We start from the raw sequence: 27,109 nt of genomic DNA on the forward strand, positions 1-27,109 counted from the left end.
TAAACAACAACAATTCTTAAAACTCTTGAAAGAGTTGTTGAAAGAGGGCCTTACTTACTGACAAAAAAAAATGAAATAAAAATGAGTCGCCTCTTGCCTTTTTTTGGTAGATAAATATGTAAAAAAAAAAAAAAAAAAAAAAGCAGATGGATATGTAACAGCTTATCAATGCTATGACAAAACAATTAATCAATGTATGTATCCTTAATGCCAATCAACACATACTTTTTTTTTAAAAACAAAAATCAAATGACACTATAAATCTATTACCGGCACATCAATGCATCAGCTTGCTGATCAACCCTGCTTGCATCTATATCAACCCTGATAATGATTGTCTGATTGTCATGGGTTTAAAAACATCATTTTTTTACTTTGGTATCTCTATTTTGAATACAAGCATAAACTAATTTCATAAACAATTTGAATTCAACGTATAAGTTATTATATAAGTTTATTTGCAACAATTAAACCTTTTGAAATATTCAAAATATTTCCATATCACAACTGTTGAAATATTTCCATATCTCAACTCCTAAAACAATTTTTATCTTTTTTTAAGTATAATTTTCAGAGGCTTCCTACTATTATAGTTTATTTTTATGATTTCTGTGTCACCAAATAATTTAGAAAAGCAATTACAAGGTTTATAAATCTTAACTATATAAAAAGTTTGATTTTGTCAAATTTAAAAAATATTCTTCAACTTTTGTTAAAAAATATGTTCTCTGTGCTTTGCAGTTAGTTTAGACTGTGACTTGAAGATATTTCAGTAAATTTTTAAATAAACACTAAACTCTTAAATACTTTCTTGCTAAGCATGAGAGATTTAAAACTTTACTTCCAAATTTTTTCCTTATGCATGCTTTATTTTTATAATTTTGCCAATATTTATAAACACTATTTATTAAAATCCATTTTGAATTACAAACCATTAGTTTTGTGTAAAATCAGATATATTTGATTTCAAATTAAAAATTATACAAAAGATTTTTTTTTCCACTATGCTACATGAACATCTGTTGCTGATGTTTTCATACCATGTAGAAGACAAAGAGTGGTGAAAAATTGAGACAATTTCTAGCTTTAGCTATAAAGTTATTCACACTTCTTTGCTGTTTGGAAAGTACTTCAAGAAGTACTTTCCAAACCATGCAATTAACATGAAGGTTGTCATGAGAAAGGTCTCATGGCCATCTTTATGATAACAACAATCTGAGAAAAATTAATTATTTAATTTAATTGGTATTTTCCATTTATTCAAAAAATCCTCAAAAACACTCTTCTACCCTTATACCTGTGTGAGAACATCTTCAAGTTAAAAAACTGCTATTGTTGTTTTTAATTTAGAGTTAATCCAGTGTGCTGTTAATCCAGTGTACTGTTAATCCAGTGTACTGTTAATGAATGAAAGTTCCTTATTAATGAACTCTAAAAATCTGTCTATATTATTCATTATTTATACTTTTTTCATAAATTAGTGAGATGGATTATTGTTATCAATATTCAGATATTTTTTTTTAATTATATTACTTAACAATTTTATAACCTACATAATTTAATTTGATTATGTAAAATACAGTTACCATTTTGTAAATATTTAAGCTTTGCATGGAGTGCCTCATCATTTGTTATAATGACACCCATCACACAGTCACTGTGACCTAGATAAAAAAAGATTGAAAATAAAAATAAAAACATTTTTTTGAGACAATAGCCTGTTTTTTTTAAATATACCTTTATTTTAAGTAGAATGTGCAATATATATTTTAAACAATCAGAACATACCATTTATATATTTAGTTACCGAATGAAGAACAAGATCAGCACCCCACATTAGCGGTCTCTGGTAAAAGTATTTATAACAACATAAACAATTTTAATACAATAAATAAACAAAATAATAAACAGTTTTAAACATAAACATTTAAAAAAATTTTGGTTTCAACTTTTAATGATGCATGCAGCACTGAATGCTTTATATAAACATCTTTAATTAATACAATTTTAAACATAAAAATGTTAAGAAAAAAATTTATATACTTTTTAAAACCTTGAAAGTTAAAAAAATTGTTAAAAAAAAACAACAACAGCCAAGAGTGTTTAGAGTGTTTTTAATAATATTTTTTAACTATATTATTTTCAATTTTTTAAATTCTTTACCATTACAGACAAATAATGCAAACAACCACTAATATAGAAATCCCATGTAACTTTTAAGTTCCTCAAAGAAAATTAATCATAGATTTGATTTATTTATTTCGCCTAAAATTAATCCTTTTGTTAAAAATTTGCTTTAAATAAATTTGCTTAAAACTAATCCTTTTCAAATAAATAAATAAATAAACCAAACAAATTCTTCGGTCCCTTTTGTGTTAAACATTTAGGACTCTTCTAACATATTCAAGACCCCTTGAGAATTCAAATTACACAAGTTCAACTGTAATTTATTTTTTATTATAAACTATAGTAAATGTTATACTATAGTTTATATATAATCAGCTCTCTGTATGCTTTATTTTAACTTAGTCATACAACTCTAGTAACTAAAGTAGTGTAGTAACTTTAACTTATAAGCATTAGTTACACAGGGTAAGTCATTTAAAAGGAAAAAAGTGATTCCACCCACCCCCTCAGATTACACTTTTGTTTTCAATTTTTAAGAATAATAAAATCGATAAGCTAATGTGCGAATTAGTTAAAACACTAATTACTCTTCTATATGATAAACATTTTTTGAGACTTTATTGTTATATATAATTTTTATGTTGTTTCTAATAAATATTTGGTTAATTATTGTTTTTTTGTTTTGTTTTGTTTTATTATACTTTTAGTAGGTTATTCTTACTTTTATGTATTTATACCATAATATAATTGAAAAATATAACAAAGTATTTAAAGAATAAATAGGAAGGAATTTAAACCTTTACTTATTTAAAAAATAAAAATAAAGGAATTTAAACCTTGACTTATTTAAAAAATTAAAAGGAAGGAATATAAACCTTAACTTATTTAAAGAATAAATAGGGCGAGGAACCTACCAAGACATGCTTCATGGATCCATATCATTGATCTAATGTTATCACTGAGTTGTTTTAAGTGCAGAAAGAATAAGCAAGTTTTTTAGTTTTTTTTTTTTTTAAATTGTTATAGCCAAGGTGCAGGTTTGAATAAAAACAAATGTTTCTTCTAAATAAAACTTATAAAACTATTTATAACTCTTCTGCACCTAAATTTAACATTTAAAAACGGTAAAAATCAACACACCATATTTAAAACAATAGAATAATGAAAGAAGGTATCATATTTACTCCATAAACATTTCTGTTGGAAAATTTTAACATTTGAGTGAGACCTAAATAAAATAAACAAACAAACAAAAAAAAAGATTTATCATTATTTTTTTTTAAAAGCATGTGTAAATTAAATTAATTTAAAAATAATAATAATAACGATAAAGCTATAACAAATTAAATAATAAGACAAAAAATATGAAAACACTCAATTAATAACAACATCAAACAAAAATAAAAACAATTAGCAAAACAGCACAAATAAAAACAAACTTTATGCATACGAATAGACAAAACACAAAAGCTACAAAATGAAATTGCAGGTACATTCCAAACTATAAATGGAACAATTTGAGACACTGATGCCCTGTTTTCACTCATCTCTAGTGTAGCCGCCTCAAAATGCTTTAAAACTAAGATAAGCGTCTCAGCTAATAACCATTGGTCTTCTGTAAGATTAGAGGCATTGCACTTTTGATTTAAAATGTTAGTGATGTTTTTTGTTCAACTAACCTTTCTAGCATGTAAAATGTTGAGTTCCATCTCCATATATACTACTTATTTGATTTCAGGGTCGATCCCGATGCATCGGCATCGGCCTGTACCTATCGGCATCAGCCAAAAGAAGGCATCGGTGCACCCCTAATCTGAATATGGTTAGCTTGAATTTCATTTTAAAATAAAAATTTGGTGTTTCAAATTCTGGTTAAAAACTAGTTACACTTAGATTTAAATATATTTTTAAACACTACATGAAATTCAACAACAGCTAAAGTTACACCTACATTCACTAATACAAGATGTAGTTGCGAGATGGAACTCAACATTTTACATGCTAGAAAGGTTAGTTGAACAAAAAACCTCATTAACATTTTAAATCAAAAGTGCAATGCCTCTAATCTTACAGAAGACCAATGGTTATTAGCTGAGACGCTTATCTTAGTTTTAAAGCATTATGAGGCGGCTACACTAGAGATGAGTGAAAACAGGGGATCAGTGTCTCAAATTGTTCCATTTATAGTTTGGAATGTACCTGCATTTTCATTTTGTAGCTTTTGTGTTTTGTCTATTCGTATGCATAAAGTTTGTTTTTGTTTGTGCTGTTTTGCTAATTGTTTTTATTTTTGTTTGATGTTGTTATTAATTGAGTGTTTTCATATTTTTTGTCTTATTATTTAATTTATCATAGCTTTATCGTTATTATTATTATTTTTAAAGTAATTTAATTTACACATGTTTTTAAAAAAAAATAGTGATAAATCTTTTTTTTTTTTTGTTTGTTTATTTTATTTAGGTCTCACTCAAATGTTTTTACTATATAAGTGACACTTAACCTAATTTTGCAAAATTATAAAAAACTTGTAATTTTTCAATTTTTTGTTGAATAAATGGATTAAAATTAAAAAAATAAAAAATAAAAAAAATATGACAAGAGAGCTCTGTACAAGGAAAAGTAAGAGATTTATAGAAGTTGAAAATGAAATCGGGAGTACGAAAATGGCAAGCATGATAATAGTTTAAACCATTGCTTTAAACCTATCAAACCTGCTTAGAACAGGCAGCCAATCATGAATGTAATCTCTTTTCTGTGACAGCTTAAGACTGTAACAGATGAGAGATTACATTTACAATCATTGTATATATGGTTGCATTCAGAGATTACATACAGAAATTGTATATATGATTTTCAATTATACAATTTTTATTTCAATTATACAATGTATTTTATATACACCAATCATATATACAATCCATTGCAAAGTTACCATCTGCAAAAGTTGCCTCTCATTATCATGCTTAATAATTATCAAAATATCAACAGTAATTATCAAACTATCATTATCAAAAATGGGCAATTAGAAGAGTCAAAGCGATTTCCAGACTTTTTAAAATTTGAATACACTGATACCACTTTTTAGCTGCCAAGAAAATAAGATTTAGTTAAACAGTTTGAAAAGTATTGAATAGAGATTATGAAGGAGACATTTGTAAGACTGTGACTGGAATGCTAACTAGACCACAACCTGTAGGAAAATTTAATTAAGAAATAACTTAGCAACATAAGTTTAAGTAATTTATGTCTAATAATAGATTAATCTGTTTCTCTAAGTCGATCTGGGAAGATTCTGGTTATTAGATTAAAAACTCTTCGCAAATAACTCTGCTTTATTCTTGGAAGAAGTAATAAGATTAGATCTATGTATGGGAGATGGAATGTTAGACCTGCTTTTATTAATGGCACTGTTAAAGATTTTCCAAAAATTTTTCAGAGCCTAACTTCCTTAGATAAAATACAAAATTTAGCAATCTGAGAATAATGTATGTTAATAATACTTTTTTTGCATCAATTTCTTGCAACAATAAAAAAGTATTTGTTCTCAAGAGAGTTGTGAAAATAATAAAATGAAATTAATAATACCTTGGGGAATAGTGAAGCTTAACTTAAACCAACAAGAAGGAATAAAAGCTTCCTATCTGCTAAAATCCAGGAGATTATAATTAGCCACAAAGTTACATGAGTATGAGAAAAACAAAAATTCTGAACTTTTAATTGCCAGCAGGGTCAGTGGTACTAGAACCAAGCCATTCAGTATGATGAATAATTAAGTCACCTAATAACTAATGGAAGGTATCTTTATATTAAATAACACTTTTTCTCCATGTATCAAATTAATCATATAGTACAAAATGACTAAAATTGCATAAAATTTTATGTGTAAGAGAAAAAGCAAACATATGTCCTACTAACACAAGGAAGTGTAACACAAGAACCTCTTTTCAATGCTCATTTTTATAATAATGAAAAAAATGTGACCAATATAAATTTAAGTTAAAGTTTAAATTACAAAAAAACAACAACCTAGAAAAAATAGCAACTTGATCCCACAAAAAGAGCAATATGTTTAATTGGACAAATTGTTGCATGAGAATTATAAGGTTCGACTTTTTTTTATATAATAAAAATTTAGCAGTTTTAACTTGCAGTTAATAAAAAAAAGCAACTTATACAATATACAAATAATAAGCTTAATCATGAAAAATAAATAACATAAACGGTAAATAGTTTACAAGCAGGAGTAAAATTTTTAACAATAAAATATCTAAAAATATCTAACAATAAAATATCTAAATATCTAAATAAAAAAAATTTCTAAGTAATAAAATATCTAAAAGTTTAAATTCTCACAACATAAACAATGTCAGAGAAAACCTTATAACTTTTATGGGAAAAAATAGTAAACAATGGTAGAGATACTTTTCTGTGTCTACTATGTTCAAATGTTGGTGAAACTTGTGTCGGTGATAAAAATTACCACAAAGTCATATATAAGTGAAAAGCTGTTAGAGACTTTTTATATAGTTTTTAAATAGTATCATTATTACATTATTTGTTTTGATCGTCAGCAAAACCAAGTCATCCCTTAAGTTTAAGCATATAATAGTAGGCAACTTTATTTAAACAACTTTTTGTGATGTAGAAAATACATAGTAAATGAAGTACATAAGGCCGGGTGAATAAAAAAAAGCAATCGCTTTGAGTAAAAGTAAAAGCTAAAAAGAAAATGTATATATATATTGATATATATATATATATATATATATATATATATATATATATATATATATATATATATATATATATATATATATATATATATATATATATATGTATATATATATCAGTGCTGTATTACCCAATAGGCCCAACTAGGCCATGGCCTAGGGCCCCATGTAATTAGGGGCCCCAAAAATTTTGAAAACATATTTTTTAATTTGAATAATAATTTAATATAATATTTTATATTGAATTAATTAATAAGCAATTTAAACATTTATATTTATTATTACTCTACTTTATTTACAAAAATACTTCAAATATTTTTGTGCAAGGTAATCCTGCAATTAAGCAGCGTATTTTTAAGTTTTTTGCGCTCTTATCTTTAGAGACTTAAAAACTTTTAGAATGTATACTTTGCAAAGGTATACTTTGAAATTTATTTATATTTTAATAAATAGTTTTAAGTAATCAATTTTAAACTAGTTATTTTAATAACTATTTTATTTACTTTGCTGTTATTACTGCTATTGTTATTATAATTTTTTATTAATTGTTTTTTATTTTATCCTTAGTATTATTAAAAATTTGTTTTGTACTGTCTTTTATTCTTCTTAGTTCAAACTTTTAAACTGCGCACAAAACATTGATTACAGCAGTTAAGGCTAAAACTTTAATGTAGTTTAAATCATAACAATAATCCATTGCAAGATCTCTAAAGAAGATAAGTGTTGTTTCATTTTTGATGTTTACACAAATAAATTAATTTTTTATTTCATTTTTTAATAGTTTCATTTCATTTTATTCATTCATAGTTTCATTTCATTCATTCATAGTTTCATTTCATTCATTCATAGTTTCATTTCATTTCATTCATTTCAATCATGCCACAATCTTATCTAAGTGGTCTTACAAAAGGAAACTAGCGGAGGAAAAAAAAATTCATTATGCTGCTGATTTGCTGATTTTTCCAAGGGTTAGTGAAAAAATTGAAACTGTTAGTAATGATAATGTAAGAAATTATTTATTACTTATTGTATGTTTTATCAAATTCTAAGCATTATGAAATAGATATTTATAGCAGTGTTAGTAAATTTGCAGGTTCCATCACAAACAGATAAAATTGATCATTTCAACAGCAACAATTCTCTTGCTCATCAAAATGAATCAAACCCTCAGAATGATAGCTGTTCGAATAATCTTAAGCAACACATAGTTAGATCTGATACACTTACTTGCGGAAATGAATCTACTATTGAGAAAGACTGTCGTTCAACTGATCCTGGAAATTAGGATGATTTTAATAAAGATGACATCAGTTTTTGTATTAACTGTGGTCCACAAGAGTGTCAAAATTATTCTGGACCATTTGAGTGTTCTCGTAGATTTTACAATACAGAATTCAAGACATGGTATTTTTCAGAGAGCACATTTTACAGGAAAAAGCAAATGGTTAAAGGTTTTTGCAAGAATGGCTCATTTATACCCCAACAACTGGTTGTGTGTACTGTTTCCCTTGTAAACTTTTTGCGTCTAAAGAAAAATCAAACAAACTCCCTAGCGATGGATTTAATGATTGGAAGAATATTTTTCAAATACATCAACATGAAAATGGATCTCTTTATAGAGAATGCATGTTGGCATATATTCGGAGAAAACAAAGCTCTCTTGTGTGTGACACCCTTTAACTTCAATTTCAAATGGAGCAAAATTACTGGATAGAAGTATTGAAACATCTTATACCAGTCATTATAACGTTATCTAAAGGAGGTTTACCTTTTTGCAAAACAAACAAGCATTTTAATGTTCCATGGGAACTATTTGGGTTTGCTAGAACTTGTGGGTCAGTTTGACACATTTTTGAAAAATCATATTGCAACATAAGCAGATAAAAGTAAAGGAAATCCATCTTACTTATCAAAAACAACATGCGACAATATATCTCACATTATACAAGAGATTTTAGTCGCTCACTATTTTAGTGTTTCACTCCATTCAACTCCAGACATTGCTTACATTGACCAACTGAGTATAGTTATTCAATACATTTTGCCTAACTACGGAAAGCCAGTAGAATGATTTTTAACATTTTAAATGATGAAAAGTCACGTCTGTGCTGTAATTGCAGAACAGGTTTTAAAATTTACAGTCTTACAACAATGCCGCAAATGTGTCGGGAGTATACAGAGGGTAACAAGTGATAATGGTAATCTCAATGAGTATGCGATATATATACTGTGTGCTACGCATTCGTTGAACTTAGTGGGATAAACTTCTGTATAATGCTGCTTGTTTGCAGTTAATTTTTTCTTATCGTGCAACTATTATATAGGTATTTTTCAAATTTGACGCATCACGGATGTCTTAAAACAACACATAGGGAACAAAAAAGTACTCAAATCATTATCAAAAGCGGGTTGGGAAGCTCACGCAAATGCCATCAAAGCAGTTCTCAATTCTTTTAAAGAAACTTTGACAGGATTGAATGAGATTGCTGAAGATCCTTCTCAAAAAAGTGAAACCAGGCACAAAGCTGAATGTATTGCAAATAAAAAGGGAACTTTTGAATTTGTCTTGATGCTCCTTATTGTGGAGCAATATTTTAATTAGTTTTCGATCAACAAACAAATGCGCTTTGATGTTGTTTTTTTTTTGTTATTCACCTCCTCAAGGCCGAGAAGGCCACTACAGATGAGGAGACTACTTAATAATGGTTATAACCCTCTTTTAACTCTATAACTCCGAAACACGAACCTTGAGGAACAAGGCCGCTGCGCGGAGAAACAAGTTGAGCGCAGTACTACCAGGGACGTGGTGGGGATCGAACTCGGAACCTCTGTTCTCATTGTTAGAAAGGATGTTAGACAAAATGAGAGATAATTTTGATGAACTTGAAAACAAAGCAAAATCAATCTTGCCAGATATTGATTATGTAAATGTTACAACGCGAACTTGCCTAAAAAGAAAAACTTCTAAAGAACTTCATGCCCCATACCTGATATTACCTGCTCAAGATAATTTTCGTATTAATGGGTCTATTGTAATTATTGATAGGCTTAAGAGAGAGATTAATAAGCAAAGCAATTTTTACTTAGAGGTTGCAGAGATACTTTTTTGTTTGGCTGACTTTGAACTTTTAGAAAATGACTATTGAGAAAAGGTTTCTAATTTCACAGCTACATCAAATTAGAATTTGCCTAAAAACTCAGTTTTCTTATTCTGAACTTTATGAAACTTTGGTTCATGACAACCTTGCATCTGTTTCTCCTAACATCAAAATTGCTTTTCGCATTTTTTTTATCACTTATGATTACAAACTGTTCTGCAGGGTGCTCGTCTTCGAAAATAAAAATAATTAAAAATGAGTAAAAAAGTACCATGCTTCTAGAGATATTAGACATGCTGAGCTTGATGTCTATCGAATCAGGTATTCTTTGCGAGATCGATTTTGATAATATAATAAACGATTTTATCGATAAAAGATATAGAAAAAAAATATTTAAGGGCATATTTTATAACAATGCTGATACAATAAATTGTGATACCCTTTATAAGTTGTTTTTGCAAATGTCCTAATTATAAACGTAAAGAAAGATATGCAAAATATATTTAAAAAAAAAAATGTAGTTTTTTTGAAAAAATAATAAATACCAGATCTATCACATATTTTTTTATATTTATGAAGAAAAGGCTTATGTGAATTATGTGCAAGGTTGCACATAATGCACATAGGTTGCATTATGTGCATTATGGGTAACCTTTTATTTACTTTATTACTTATTACTTTAATAACTTTTTTAATGCAAAAATGGGACACCAAAAAGTTTTAGTGCCTAGGGCCCCAGTTTTTCTTGATCCGGCACTGATATATATATATATATTTATATAAAATATATATATATATTATTATATATATATATATAAAATATATATATATTATATATATATATATATATATATTATATATATATATATATATATATATATATATATATATATATATATATATATATATATATATATATATATATATATATATATATATATATATATATATATATATATATATATATATATATATATATAACTTGAAATATGTTGGAAAAAAGGTTCAATTACACTTTTGTGGGCACATTGACAAGTACTACTGTGATCAAAAAGTAAGGTGAATTTTTAATTTAAACTTCCCGCATTATTCGAATCGTCCAATCTTTTTTATTTTTAAGTTGGTAGGAATGTCATTAACATTTGCGCCAAATTACATGTCAAACTCATAACTATTTTTTTTTGTTTACGCTTGTTTCTGAAGTACCAAAAGTGCATTCGGGGATTTTCACGATGTCTAATTTTGTTGAGCAAAGAAGTGCTATTAAATTTTGTTTGCGGAATGATATTTCTGCTGCTGAAACGTATCGAATGTTGCAAAAGGCCTTCGGTGAAGAGACTATGTCTCAAAAAAATGTTTACAAGTGGTACAAAGACTTCAAAGAAGGCCGAGAAGGTGTTGATGACTTGGAACGCTCCGGACGATCATCGACTTCGATTGATGATCGCCACATCAACAAAATCAAAGAATTGGTGCTTGCAAATTGTCGGTTAACCATTCGAGACCTTGTTGACATGATTGGAATATCATTTGGGTCGGTGCAAGCAATTTTGAAGGATCATTTGGGCCTCAGAAGACTCAAATCACGTTTGGTGCCGAAATTTCTCAATTTCTTTGAAAAAGAGCGTCGCGTTAAAACGTGTGAAGCAATGCTTTCTGACTATCAAGACGTCTACAAACAAATTATTACTGGCGATGAGACTTGGGTCTACGCATACGACCCTGAAACAACCAACCAATCGAGTGAATACCGTGAAAAAGGCGAGTCAAGACCGAAGCAACCACGTCAAAGTCGCTCAAAAATCAAGGTCATGTTGACTGTTTTCTTTGATTATTGTGGTGTCGTGCACTACGAATTCCTTCCAACTGGCCAAACTGTCAACAAGGAATATTATTTAAGCGTTATGCGACGTTTGCGTGAAGCTATTCGCAAAAAGAGACCAGAATTATGGGCCAATAACTCTTGGATTTTGCACCACGATAATGCGCCTTCGCACACAGCACTGGTTCTTCGTGAGTTTTTCGCCAAAAACTCTACCCATGTTGCTACACAACCACCGTATTCGCCCGACTTAGCACCGTGTGACTTCTGGCTGTTCCCAAAGCTCAAGAGACCACTCCGGGGAAATCGTTTTGAGTCCATTGAAGAGATCCAACGTGAATCGGCACGCGCATTGAAGGCTATCCCTACCGAGGACTTTTCGGCATGCTTCAAAGACTGGAAAAAACGTTGGCAAAAGTGCATTGGGGCCGGGGGGGATTATTTTGAGGGGGACGATACAGATTTAGAAGAATAAATAAAGATTTTTCGTTTTATAAAAAAATTCACCTTACTTTTTGATCACAGTAGTATAAACATGGTTGTCAAAACAATCAGTTGATAAGCCAGTTCTGCAACTGGAAAATGTGTCCATTTAAACGTAATCTTAAACTATTAGTTTTACCAGTATATGTTTGTTTTTCGAGCCCTATGTATATGTGTGTGTGTGTATATATATATAAATATATATATATATATATATGTATTTATATATATATATATATATATATATATATATATATATATATATATATATATATATATATATATGTATTTCTTTATATTTATATATATATATATATATATATATATATATATATATATATATAATATATATATATATATACATAGGGCTCAAAATAAGCGCCAGACATTTTCTTGACATTGTCCGGTAAAAAAAGACATTTAACAGTCATTTTGTCTAACCCATATTTAATGTGTATTTATTTTCTAATCATTTTAGCTGTTCCAAAATTATTAACAAATTCAATATTGTATATAAACTTTATTTTTTGAACTTTTTATTTTTTACACAAAACAAAATTGAAGTTGAGCACACAGCTAGATTAATAAAATATGTCATTTTTTTGAGTTAATTCAATTTTTTAAAGTAACTCAGTTTTTATCATTTATATTAAAACGTTGCAATTAGTTATTAATTTAAATTTATAGGTTAGTATTAATTTTATTTTTTGTCAGATAGTTTTTATAAATTTTAAACAAAGATTTTAGCTTTTAAAACCCATTTTAAATTTATTTTATAAAAATTTTAACCTAATAGTTATTTTAATGCTTATAGAAACAATATTCAAAGTACTTTTTATTACACTATTCAATTTGAGTTGTTACATAATATTTCTTTTTGCGCTAGAATATTTCGCTATTGAAAGTGTTCATAAATTAAGCCTAGAAAAATAAAATAAATGTCAAATTATGAAAGAATAAAACAAAAAGCAACTATTATAGGTGCTTGTAAAATTTGAAGCAATTGCTTGTCGTTTTATAAGCTAAAGCTTTTTTATTCATGCCTTTTTCTCTTATATGAGCAATTGCTCAGAGTAAAACCTTTTGCGCAAAAAAAAAAAGCAATTGCTCAAAATTTGTATTCACATAATTTACTCCAAAAATTACTCCAATATTTATCCGGCCTATAATAAACAAATAGTGAAGCACATAATAAATATATAGTGCATCTTTAAATCAAGATATCTATCTAATCTGGAATATGAATAATTTCAAAGAGAATAATTCTTCCAGTAAGTGTAGCATTTGACAAGCTCTGCTTGTCAAACGCTACACTTACTGGAAGAACTGTCTAAGCTGACGGTGTAAATACCGTCAGCTTAGACAGTTTGTTTGGCTAGTGACCTAACAAACTGTTAAATATTAGGTTCAAGCGTAACCTAATTTTAAACTTTTTCTAAACAGTTGTCAGAATACAATTATAAGGTGCCATAATTGTTTAATTTGTCTATATCAGATTTACAAAGAAGTCCATTTAACAGATGCAAAAAAAAGAGTTGCCCCAGCTCAAAATTTAGCTTTTGATAGATTTTTGTGCAAGCGAAAAAATCTAAAGCTAGATTTTTGTGCAGACGAAGCTGGGGGCAAACTATTTGTTATAATTTTTAAAAAGCAACTGATGATTTCTTAACAGAAGACAACCTAAAAGATGACGAAAACTCACACAAATACCACATGCATCTTGATAAAAATGCTATCTGATAATGAAGATGCTACCTGATTGTTATAAAGATGTTGCCTGATGATAATGAAGATGCTGCCTGCATTCTTATTTAAGATTTTTATTAAACAACACTTTCTTTTTTTAAGATTTTAAATTTGTTATGTTTGAGATCTGTTTCTAAATTTTAAAAATTTTCATTTACAACCTGTCTAGGTCTAGTGTTTATTTTTTGTATTTATATGATAACTTATTTTTTTGTTTTATTTTATTAAAAACAAAACAATAATTATTTTCAAATCATTCAAAACATTTTGATGCTTTTTAATAAAAACAACACCATAAAATCAACATAAAATATTTGCCTAATAATGAGCGTATATATTTACACTTTGATTACGTCGTACAATAATTAATAATACAGTCGTATAATATTGCCAAAAAATATGTTATTATTATATAATAACTATATTAAAAAATGCAGTTCTAAAGAAATATTGTAGACAATATCAAAAGATATGTCTAGATGTCTAGAGTCTAAGTCTTATATCTTAGACTCTAGGACTGCATACTTATATATCTATATATCTTAAGTCTAACCTGTAGGCTTTAATTTTTACCTAAATTCAAGTTTATAAATGATCTTGAATTGTAAAACTCCTTATATAAAATATATATCAATGGATTGATAAAAACAGAGTTGTTTTATTATTTAATCAAATGATGGTATTTAGTTGTTAAAAAAATGTTAAATGCTGAATAATTTAGCAAAAATAATTATAAAATTATATAACTATTTAAAACATATGTTTTGTATATAATAGAACCCCAATTATTCTTAAAGGTTTTTCATAGCTTTAACCCTTAATCAAGGAGGGGAGAAAATGATAAAATTATGAAAAAATTGTACAAATATATATTTTTATGCAAATTTGAGTCCTAAATATATAAGGTACCTGAAAGTAAGGTGACATAAATGTGTTATCGATAAGTACATAGATACCCTAAAAATGCAAAGTTAAGAAATGAATTATAATTGTTAAAATTTAAAAATGCTACAAATATAAATATTACCAAAACATATAATACAAATATAAAACAACAAAAATATAACATTAACATTAAAACCTTAAAAATTCTAAATAAATTTTGCCCACCTCATATTTGTGTGCAAGATTAGAAATTGCTTGTATATCCACTATCTTCATTGTAGGGTTGGTGGGAGTTTCAATCCAAATCAACTAATCAAAGAGTGAAAAATATATATATACATGTACAAATATATATATATACATACATATATATATAAATATATATATATATGTATATATATATATATATATATATATATATATATATATATATAAATATATAAATATATAAATATATAAATATATAAATATATAAATATATAAATATGTATAAATATAAATATATATATATAAATATATATATATATATATATATATATATATATATATATATATATATATAAATTAGTAAAAAACACTTATCTAACTTTTTTCTTCAACTTTAAGTTTCACTATTGCTGGATCATCAGGAAGAGTTCCTAACTCTTCCTGATGATCCAGCAATGGTGAAACTTAAAGTTGAAGAAAAAAGTTAGATAAGTGTTTTTTACTAATTTATTATTGCTCTGTTCTTTAAGAACATTGAGAACTCTATTTGTAAAATACACTAACATAATTTACCTTTATATATATATATATATATATATATATATATATATATATATATATATATATATATATATATATATATATATATATATATATATATATATATATATATATATATAAAAGATGTTTTTAAATAAAAGAAGTGGGATTGTTTCTAAGTGTAGACATAGAAACAGATTCCTTCTTTCCCAATATGACACTGGCAATTAAAAAAGATGTTTTTCCATATTAATATTTTTATTATTATTGTCATTATTATTACTATTATTATTATTTGACGTCAGAACTTATTCCATTGTTTTTTTTAATTTTGTTTTTTAATTGTATTTTTGAACGGTTTTTTCTTGATTTAAATATATGGCTGATGAGTGCCGCAAACGGCATGAAACTTTAAGTACCGTAAAAAAGTTGTTTTTTTCATCTTACTTTTTTATTTATTTATTAATCTATTTTGTGATTATTTCACTTTATATTGATCATTCTCAAATCAAAAAAATTGATTATTATTACATAATCAAAACAACAATATATATATATATGTATATATATATATATATATATATATATATATATATATATATATATATATATATATATATATATATTAATAAAATTAATATATAACTATAAATGGATGTTTAGATGAGCATTGTGACATTGCACTGAAATAGCACGCTGCCAGGGGCATCAGTACATACATTGACTATCTTATAGCCTGCTACCGCAAAGGAGTGTTGCTAAATTGACTGAGAGTTTAAGATGGGGCAGCAATTTTTTCTTGCACAATTTTTCGTTTTTTACTTCTTTTTCTGATATATAGTAAATATAAGCCATATGCTATAAAGATAAGCAAAACTAGCAAGCAATTGCTGGTCTATGTTAAACAATGAAAAAGATTTAAAGTATGCACAAACTTTTTAAAGGTAAAAGCTTACCATTATTTTTAAACAGCAATAATAGTAATAGAATTGTCTTAAATGTCACAAAAGATTTTATGCTGGAAGTTTTAGAAATTGCAATTTGCTTTAACATGAGCTAATACACCAAGCTTCATCAAAATCTGGAGTATTCTACATCAAATCCCTAAATTTTCTATTTGGCATGGACTGACATCACAATACAACCCTTCAATCCACAAAGGTTTTTCATAATTTTAACCCCACAATACAACAAGTAAAGCAATTGAGGGAGTAAGGCAAGGAAAACTTATCCAAAACTTAAGATTTTTTTACAATAATTTGAGCCTTAAAACCATTAAAACTGAAAAAGAAAAAAAAAAGTTAGAACATAGTTTAAAAGTTTAAACAGAATTAACAAGGTGGAATGCAGTTAAAAAGAAATTAAAATAAACTAAAAAATGACCAAGAATATATAAAACTATAAAATGTTATTAACCTTAGTCTTTCCAGGTTTAATATGTTTTTCAACCAGATCAATATCTCTGCAGTCAACAAAATCAAATTCAAGACCACTTTTTGCCCAAACTTTTGAAAATAATCTGTTAGTACCTGTAGGAGAAATCAATTATGTTTTTATTTAAAAAAAAAACAGTTAATAGCTCATGAATTAAGTTAAATTAGAAAGAAAAATAAGTTTAAAGCATTAAATTAAAAAAAACTATATTTAAATAGTATTACATATAATCAGTAAAAAAAAGTTACTTGTTTTCTTTTTTTTTTTTTTTTAATCATTTTACTGTTACTTTTCTTTTTACTTGATATTCTTTTTTTATTTTCACTTATTTGTTTTCACTTTTTTATTTTCACTTATTTGTTTTCACTTTTTTATTTTCACTTATTTGTTTTCGCTTTTTTATTTTCACTTATTTGTTTTCACTTTTTTATTTTCACTTATTTGTTTTCACTTTTTTATTTTCACTTATTTGTTTTCACTTTTTTATTTTCACTTATTTGTTTTCACTTTTTTATTTTCACTTATTTGTTTTCACTTATTTGTTTTCACTTATTTGTTTTCTTTTGGTTTTTTCCTTTCCACTTGACAGATTACTTTTAAGAGTAATTTTTAAATAGTATAAGCACAATAAAATAGATAAAAAGAAACGAATGGTTAATTAAACACATTACCTCCATAAACATCATCCATGCAAATAACATGAGAACCTGATTCTAATGATAACATTACAGTAGATGAAGCTCCTAATCCAGATGCAAAAGATAAGCCTAAAAATTTTAATTTTGATTTAATGAATTAGTTTTAAACATGAAAATAATAATAATGAAAAGAAAGTTTAACACTGCATCTAAATTTTAATAAAACATTCAATAATGCATGTTGCGTGATGTGTTGTCTAACTTTGTTTAAAAGTAAAAAAAGTTAAAAATCTTGGGACAAATACTAATTTTTATTGTATTAAATATATTACATTTTATTACAGTTAAGTTTAAAATAAGAATCAAACCCACAATATTTTCCGCCTTCCATTGCAGCTACACATTTTTCGAAACAAGTTCGAGTAGGATTGCCACTCCTGGAATATTCATATCCCTAAAAAATTTAAACAACTAAATACACAACATCTAATTTATTTAAATATCATGCCACAATTCTGCTCATTCTATTATCCATGCAAATCTCAGCATGGCAGAAACAGCTATAACAAGTGTTTTAATTTGGTAATTTTAAATTTAAATTAAATTTTTTATTTAATATTTATGAAAATTAGGCTAAGTATTTTATTTGGCAAGAAATTTTCTTAAAGAAATTGTTAAGATTACACAATCTGATTTTGCAATCAGATTTTATAACTTGAGTCAACTTCTATTTTTGTAACACTTAAATGTTACAAAAAAAAACATTACCTGCTCATGCTCTATTTTTAATGTTATTTTATAAACGTGGCCCTTTACTCTTTCATTTTATCATAAGAATGTTGCTTTAAAAGACTTTACTATCCATTATAATATGATTGATATTATACACATTATGTATCATGCTCACCTAATATATTCCAGATGTCAAACTTTAAAGTTTTACTTTAATTTCAAAAATAATATAAATTAATTTACATACATGATGAATGCCAGGGCTGTCTTGTTTAAATGTTGTGGACAAAGATATTGGAGGAATTATAGCTCGTGATTCCCACTGTTCAGGCTCTTGCCCTTCGTGTAGAAGTTTAGTAGCAAAGTGTGAAAATGGTGGCACCTGACAATTGTTTCCTTCCATATTATTATTTATCTACAAAACTTAATGTTTTTATCAAAGATTAAGCTTATTGCTACCAAGAATATTTTGATAAACTTTATTAAACTTTTAGAGTAACATATTAATAAGCAGTGATAATATGTTAATAATACATTAACAATTTTGAGTAATTTATGCATCAAAATAAATATAACATATTTATAATATGATAAGTAAAAGTTAAATATATAGTAGTAGTGGAACAGTTATTAGCAGTAATTAACAGTAATTTTAAACCTTATTTTTTTACAAAAACCATTAATGTGAATCAAACCATCAGAAACTTTGAAAAATATTTGAAAAAAAGTTCAAAAAATACCTGAATCAACTAATATTACAATTAAAAGTAATTTTTAAATAATAAAAAATTAGTCCACTATAGAAGTTAATTTACTAATAGTCAAAAGTTATGGGCACTTAAATTCTAATATATAAACTCATGGTTTAAATCATATTCAATTTTCAATTTTTTTATATTGCATAAATAAACTTTATTAAACTTTTAGAGTAACATATTAATAAGCAGTGATAATATGTTAATAATACATTAACAATTTTGAGTAATTTATGCATCAAAACAAATATAACATATTTATAATATGATAAGTAAAAGTTAAATATATAGTAGTAGTGGAACAGTTATTAGCAAAAATTAACAGTAATTTTTAACAGTAATTTTATTTTGTTTGTTAAATAAATACAAAAACAAAAGCTTTATTAAATGTTTTATTATTAAAAAAAACAGTTTTATTATTAAAAAAAAAAAAAGTTAGAATCTTAATTAAAAAAAATTAAAACCAATAATTTATTTGATTGCATTCTAGACACACAAAAGTAAGTTCGTTCTTTTAATGAGTTTATATATTGGAATGTTTTCTCATGTCAAACATTTTAAACAATATTTGAAGTGAAGTTGAGGTAAAACACAATCAAATGAATTCACAATTCACAAATTTGATTTCTTCATTATAGTTGGCTTTTCACAAACCCAGTTTTTATCTTCAACCAATTTTTTTGTTTTTGTTTTGTTAATGTGCTTTTGTGTGGATAGAACATATACTAAACGTTATTTCTATTGTTTACAGGTTCATTAGATACAAGAAGTTTGAGCATTTCGTACAGTACTGACATTGTGACTCAATTGAGATAAGGGAACTGTACTTGTGTGCACTCTGGAATTTCATCGATCTTTGATTCTAAAGCTATGCAAAAATGTTTGAAAATTTAACAAGTCTAAAATTAAATTTTCTTTACATAAACAGTGCTGGCAAAAAGTCTTGCAACAAGGCACAGTTTTACACAAATCAATGTTTCCACACCAGTAGGCTCAGTGTTATTATCTTATATTTTTATCTTTAGGTATAAATATATTTATAAAGACAATTTTGTAGCTTAAACAGTTAATTCAGTGAAAATCATGGCTAAGATTCAGCAGCTTAGTATAGAAGAAAAAGCATGCATTCAACGTCTTGCTAAAAGTGGTATGTCTCATGCAGACATTGCAACAATTCACATGGTTGAATGCACTACAATTTGGCATGTTGTAAAGCAGGTTATCCCCCTGTCTCCTAAAAAGAGGTCTGGACATCCTAGAGTCACTTCACAGCGTACTGACCTCAGGATGGTAACAATGGTCAAGATGAATCCTTCAATAATCTCTGGTGACCTACAGAACAGCATACCAGCACTTTCTAATGTCTCAAAGCGCTCAATCTGTCACAGACTTTCGGCGGAATTAAACTTACCTGCACGAAGGCCATTTAAGAAGCCATTAGTAACTGAAAAGATGTGCGGCCGTGGCGCAGTGGTTAGAGCGCTTGCTTTATAAGCAGGAGATCCAGGTTCGAAACGAACTCTGGAAAAATTTTCGCGTCACGGTAAGGAAGGAGGCGTGAACTTCCTGGTTAAATGCACTTCCGCGGTGTTCTGTGACAAGACCGTAAGGACTTCTTGGGGCACCTTAAAAAAAAAAAAAAAAAGATAAGAAAAAAGCGCATTGAGTTCTGCAAGAAGCATCAAGATTGGACAGTGCAGTGCAGTGGACACAGGTGATGTTCAGTGATGAGTCCATGTTTTGTCAGTTCTCTGATGTTAAGCTTTTTGTTCGTCGACTTACTAGTTCTAATCCTACCAATCCTAAATACACATGCAAAACTGTAAAGCATTCACCTTCTGTAATGGTGTGGGGTTGTTTTTCTGCTCATGGCCTTGGAGATTTATACCTTACCGTTTTGGATGAATCTCTAATCAATTTCATGATTATTCATCAGTGCACAATTTTTCAACATGATTCAGCACCATGCCACACTGCGAAGTCTGTGAAGCAGTGGCTTGGATCAAAAAACAGACAGTTGCTTGATTGGCCTGGAAATTCTCCAGATCTCAACCCAATTGAAAATGTTAATCAAGAAGTGTGTATCTGCTAAGAACTGCAGTTCATTAGATGGTTTAAAAAATGCTATTCGTCATGTATGGTGTACAGAAATTACATCAGGACTATGTGAAAATCTTGCCAAATCCATGCCCAAACGAATTAGTGCTGTGTTAAAAAACAAAGGATATCCTACCAAATATTAATAGTACATCTGTTTAAAATGATTATACAATGTAATAAAAATAAATGAACTTGTTTTTGGTGAAAATATAATATTTTTGGAAGTATTATTGTTTTTGTAAGTAATTATGAAAAGTAATTATGATGTTGCAGGACTTTTTGCATTTGTGTACACATTGCAAACATTGATTTGTGTAAAATTGTGCCTTGTTGCAAGACTTTTTGCCAGCACTGTAGTATTTTTATGTTGACTTATCTAATAAGAAGTTTATCAAAGCTTGTAAACTGATTAGAAGTACAAGAAGATTTTGAGTTGAAGAAATATTCTTAAGAAATTAAAAAAAATGTTTATAAAATATAATTTTAACTAATCAAATCAAATATATTCAGAAATAAGGTTATAACTAGGGCTTGGCAAAAACCAGAAAATTTTGAAAAACCGGTTTTCAGTTTTTTTTATTGTAAAATTATTGTTCTATAAATCCAATGTAACCTTTAGGTTACATTGAATTTAGGTTACAAAGAATTGATATACTGAAATTAGATCTGTAAACGTCTGTAATATAAACAAATTTTCATACTTCAACTAAAACAAAAAAATTCAATTTTTTTCATTAATTATTAAACATTAATTTTTATCCAATGTACAGTAACATTAGTATCTTTTTTTATTTATTATTAATTTTGTTCAAACTTGGATCATCTTTATTTTTAAGCCACTTTTTTTACATTCCAATCCTTTTTTTATTTTTTTGTGGCAACTCAATAATCTATTATTTATTTTTATACTATTCATAGCTTAATATACTATTCTCCACTGAAAATTATACATGAGATCTATTTATAACGTAAAAATTACAAAAGCAAATTTGTTGACAACAAATTTGTTTTTTTTTTTGTTTATTTTAGTTTGAGACTTTTTCGTTTATTTTTGTTTTTTTAACAACCTTAAAAATAATTAAACAATCATAACAAAAAATTAAACAGGGAATGAAATGACACAATAAATGAAAAAAAAAAGTTAAGAAAATGCTGTTAAGTGCTTGTCTTTTCTGGATTGTTTTGATTATTATGAGTAGTTAAAAATTTAAATATTAAAATGTTAAAAGATTCTGTCAGTATGTAATCTAATAATAATTGGTAGAAAAAATATTGAAATAAATAAAAATAAATTCAATATCATCATAATCTATTACTAATAGTATTAGTAACTAGGAAACTAAATGCAATATCAAAATGCTTTTTAAAACTATATATATTTTCACAATATTTGTGTTTTTCTTGTTACTTGTTAGCTTTTCATTACTAGAAATCTTTGAACTCTTTTATCTATTATATTAGATATATCTTTTATCTTTTATCACTTAATTCTAAGTTCATATGTTAATTGATTTTTGTTAAATTTCATTTAAAGACAACAAAATTGTATTAGGATTAAGAGAAAGTTTGATGGCACAAAGGCAATTAACTATATTGGTAAGGTTATGATAATGCATTAAAATGCGATTATAATATTTTTTCATGACTAAATAATTAGCATTAGACATCAGCAAAGTGGTAAACAATAGCAAACTTAATGGATGTAATAAGGTCATTAATATAAAGAAGGAAAAGTATTGGTCCAAATACCTGTATTAAAACTCTAATGAATGCCGTTACAACATTTTATAAGGTGTAAAACAGTTTACTACATGTAAATATGCAGTAAACCGTTAAAAAGTGCCTCTTATCTCATAGTATTCTTTTTTTTTTTTTAAAGAATAGAGTTATCTAGTCTTTCAAAAGTTTTCCATAAATCAATAAATGCAAAATTATTATTAAGAGCTTTTCTAATTGACCTAGTCAATTCATCTTCAGTAACAGGATTTGTAAAGAACGATTTATCATTATAAATGTTAAGAAATTACTTTAAACGCATTTTGAGGTATGACTTTGCTAAGTAGTTTGTGTTGGATAGTACTAAAAAGGTTGTTAAATATATAAAATCAGTGATTTTACTTAAATTAAAGTTTGAAAATAATGTATTGTTTAAAGACCTAATATTAATGGATTTCTTTATTACCATACAAGTACTTTTTATATTATTTTGATTGTTATTAAAATGTCATGAAGTATGCTTTCTACCCTTTTACTATGCAACAAAAAAAAACATGATATTGCTACCATGAATTTTTGTTTATTTTCTTTTTTCATTTATTTTGTATTCATATTTTAATACATTCTATTGGTTTGCATATAACTAGAGTAACAGTAAAATCTATGATCTTTGGTCTTTGTTATTGTGAATAACAATCTACATAACTGTTTTGAACTGCTAAAGCTCAGCTTCCTAATTTTTGTCTAATTTAGCAACATCAATTGTAAATCTTGTTTGATAAGTTGAAAAGTAATTTTGTAAAAATAACTTTACCTGGGTTAAATGAATAAGAGTCACAGCACGTAAATGTTTTTTTGTTATAACTGAAAAGTTATTGGAACAACAGACTTGATAACAATTGGAGGAAACTTGTCACTAGTATTACTAGTAGTAATTGTTGTTTCTGTATTTTATTGTATTTCAGTAGTTGTTGTTTCTATATTTCCAACAACTCAATTTTTGATACCAACATATCTGACAAAATTTTCGGAATTTTAATTAAAAACCTTGATTAAATAAAACTTCATGTTATAAAAAATGATAAATATACTCAAAACTAATGAAACATGATTACATCTTTTTCAATTAAAAAAAAAAAAAAAATTAAGAAAAAATTAACGTTTTAATCATTTATAATTTGGACTCATATATCTTTAAACACTAAATGTAATTATAGTTGTATCAGAGCAAATGATTCATGAATCATTAGATTAAATTCAATCCATTAAAACCCACTGGATTAATTTCAACCCCCCCCCCCTCTCCTCCTCAATCGCCCAAACTGATATTGGCAATATCTTAGTCGGAAAAACATAAATTAGGTACAAAAATGCGACACTTTTTGGAGAATGTACGAAAAATGTACTAATGTACAAAAATATTTGCAGTAAATAATACAGCTCTTACAAATAGTTCAGGATTCATTGAACACCAATTAAAAGCGAGAAAAGTAACTAAATTTTCAATGATCTATACAAATTTGCCAACGTTGCACTAAAGTCTCATAAAAATCAAGCGTAACTTTTTTTTTTTTTCGAAAAAAATCTGTATTCAAAAAAGAAACATATTTTAAAAATTGTTTCTGTTCGTACCTAAAAAAAAAAAAGTCCAAAAGAACGTGGTACACAAAATTTGGACTCGGCAATGCATTGCCGGTAAATTGCCGGAACCAAATTTTGCGTACCACGTTATTTTGATTTTCGGATCGTAAATCCCATTTTAAGGTTTTAATTCCTGAAACAATCGAAAAAAGATATTTCAATTTTATAAAGTTACTATTTAAAGTAGGAAATTATAAAATCGAAGTAAGTTATAAAGGCACAAAACACAGCGAAATACAACTTTTTTGTTTGTTTGTATTTTCGTAATATTTTAATCTAATTAGATTAAACCAATTACAATAGCTAATAAATAATCAAATGAATCACACAAAATAATTAACTAATAATAAACCCAAGTTGTTATCAAATACCAATCCTAGTATAAATAAACTTACATGATCATGCTGATATATATATATATATATATATATATATATATATATATATATATATATATATATATATATATATATATATATATATATATATATATATATCAGGGAAACGAAGAAGAGAATTTTGAAAAGTATCGAACATTATTGAAGTATTGAACATTAAAAAATAGCATGAAAGGCGATTGACATGCTTCCGGAGCAACAGAACAATGTAAGGATTGACTTCACGGTATATTTAATTGGATGCACAGCAAAACACTTGCAAATAATACCATAAAAAATTTACTGATACATTAAAAAAATTTAAAAACTTACCAATTGCAAACTTACCATAAAAAAATCAATAAATCAATTAATCGTGAGATGTGCAATCGTTTAACGAATAAACACTTCCCGTCGTTTTTAAATAGAGACAATGATGTTTTAAAGGAAATTATTCAAATATCAAAACAGTTTCAACCTGACGTCACTCCATATTTTTATACCCTCTTAAAAGTATATATATATATATATATATATATATATATATATATATATATATATATATATATATATATATATATATATATATATATATATATATATATATATATATATATATATATATATATATATACATTTATATATATATGATATATATGATATATATGATATGATTTATATATATATGAAAGTATATATATATATATATATATATATATATATATATATATATATATATATATATATATATATATATATATATATATATATATATATATATATATATATATATATATATATATATATATATATATACATTTATATATATATGATACTTGATTACATCTTATTTAATTTTAACAAAAGTGCAATCAAAAAAAAAAAAGCTATTATAGTTAAATTTATGCAAAATATTTTTACTTAAATTTCTGTAAAATTAATATTTAAAAATAAAAAATTAATTCAAGATTAATTTTATATATATATATATATATATATATATATATATATATATATATATATATATATATATATATATATATATATATATATATATATATATAAATATATATATATATATATAAATATACATACACATATAAACTGTTTTTTATGTTTTCAAACCATATTAAAAATCAAGTACACCAAAAAATGTCATTTAAACAATTAAATTTGAAATAATTTTCTCTATTGCTTCAGGAAACAAAATCGTAACGCGATTGAATATATAACCACCTAATGATAGCTTGTCGTTGTTTTTAAGCATTACATATTTGATAAAAAAAAAAAAGAGTTGACAATAATATTGTTAAATGTTAAATTTTTTTTCACATATTTGTAAAAATTATATATAAAACTTGAAATAAGAAATTAAAATGTTCTAGTAATTAAACGTATCCATTACTGCGTCACTACCATAACTTTAATTTATTTATGCGAGATGTTTACACTTCATTTATGCGAGTGCGAATATTACACCACTAACACTAGTATATTTAAACCGGATACCATATTCTTAATCTATTTTAAGTTATAAGACATAAGCACAAAAATCGACCGAAGTAATGAGATATGCGCAATATGAGCGCATCGAGGTAAGGGATCATCGGTTTGTTGAAACTGGTAGATTTTGGTATTGAAATACGCTACTGTTACTGTTGCGTAATTTAATAAAATGATATTGCGTAACTACGAGATGGAGAAAAAGCAAACTTATAAAAAAAAGCCGTCCTTGTTTTACATGATAACATTTATTGTAGGTCTTTTTTCCTACAATAAATTCACTCTAAAATAGTATAATACAAACACTTTGTGTTTACATTTTTTTTTTATTAATAAAACATTCAAAGGAAATTTTTTTCTAGAAAACCAGATTATTTTTATTGTTTATAATGGTTAGCGAAGATAAAAAATTTGCAATCAAATCAAAATCAAAATTCAGCGGTTTGATACTATTTGCAAGCTTTTTTGCTGTCCGAGAAAAAACCTTATGTTGCGAAATAAAAACTGCGCAATATATATATATATATATATATATTGATCTGATTGATTGAATCCCCCATTGATGTGACATAACG

The 27,109-nt window shown here is 26.2% G+C and overlaps 1 protein-coding gene across 3 annotated transcripts in view; it reads right to left on the reverse strand.

Moving 5' to 3' along the window:
- LOC100214967 (cystathionine gamma-lyase) overlaps positions 1-25,541 on the reverse strand; it is a 35,905-nt gene extending 10,364 nt beyond the window's left edge. Inside the window, exons 1-9 of one of the 3 annotated variants that reach the window (XM_065818354.1) lie at positions 25,380-25,541; positions 18,690-18,865; positions 18,083-18,164; positions 17,744-17,839; positions 17,055-17,167; positions 15,117-15,200; positions 14,916-14,963; positions 1,789-1,846; positions 1,587-1,664 (exon numbers count right to left, since the gene is read on the reverse strand). In XM_065818354.1, the coding sequence (XP_065674426.1) occupies positions 1,587-1,664; positions 1,789-1,846; positions 14,916-14,963; positions 15,117-15,200; positions 17,055-17,167; positions 17,744-17,839; positions 18,083-18,164; positions 18,690-18,845 (715 nt within the window). In that variant the 5' untranslated portion in view covers positions 18,846-18,865; positions 25,380-25,541. Of the gene's footprint in view, positions 1-1,586; positions 1,665-1,788; positions 1,847-14,915; positions 14,964-15,116; positions 15,201-17,054; positions 17,168-17,743; positions 17,840-18,082; positions 18,165-18,689; positions 18,866-23,827; positions 24,069-25,364 lie in introns of those variants that run through there. The other 2 variants (XM_065818355.1, XM_065818353.1) reach the window with 2 other exon arrangements.
- Positions 25,542-27,109: the final 1,568 nt, after the last annotated feature.

Source organism: Hydra vulgaris, chromosome 14 (genome assembly GCF_038396675.1).
Source record: "Hydra vulgaris chromosome 14, alternate assembly HydraT2T_AEP".
In the NCBI taxonomy this organism is placed as follows: domain Eukaryota; kingdom Metazoa; phylum Cnidaria; class Hydrozoa; order Anthoathecata; family Hydridae; genus Hydra; species Hydra vulgaris.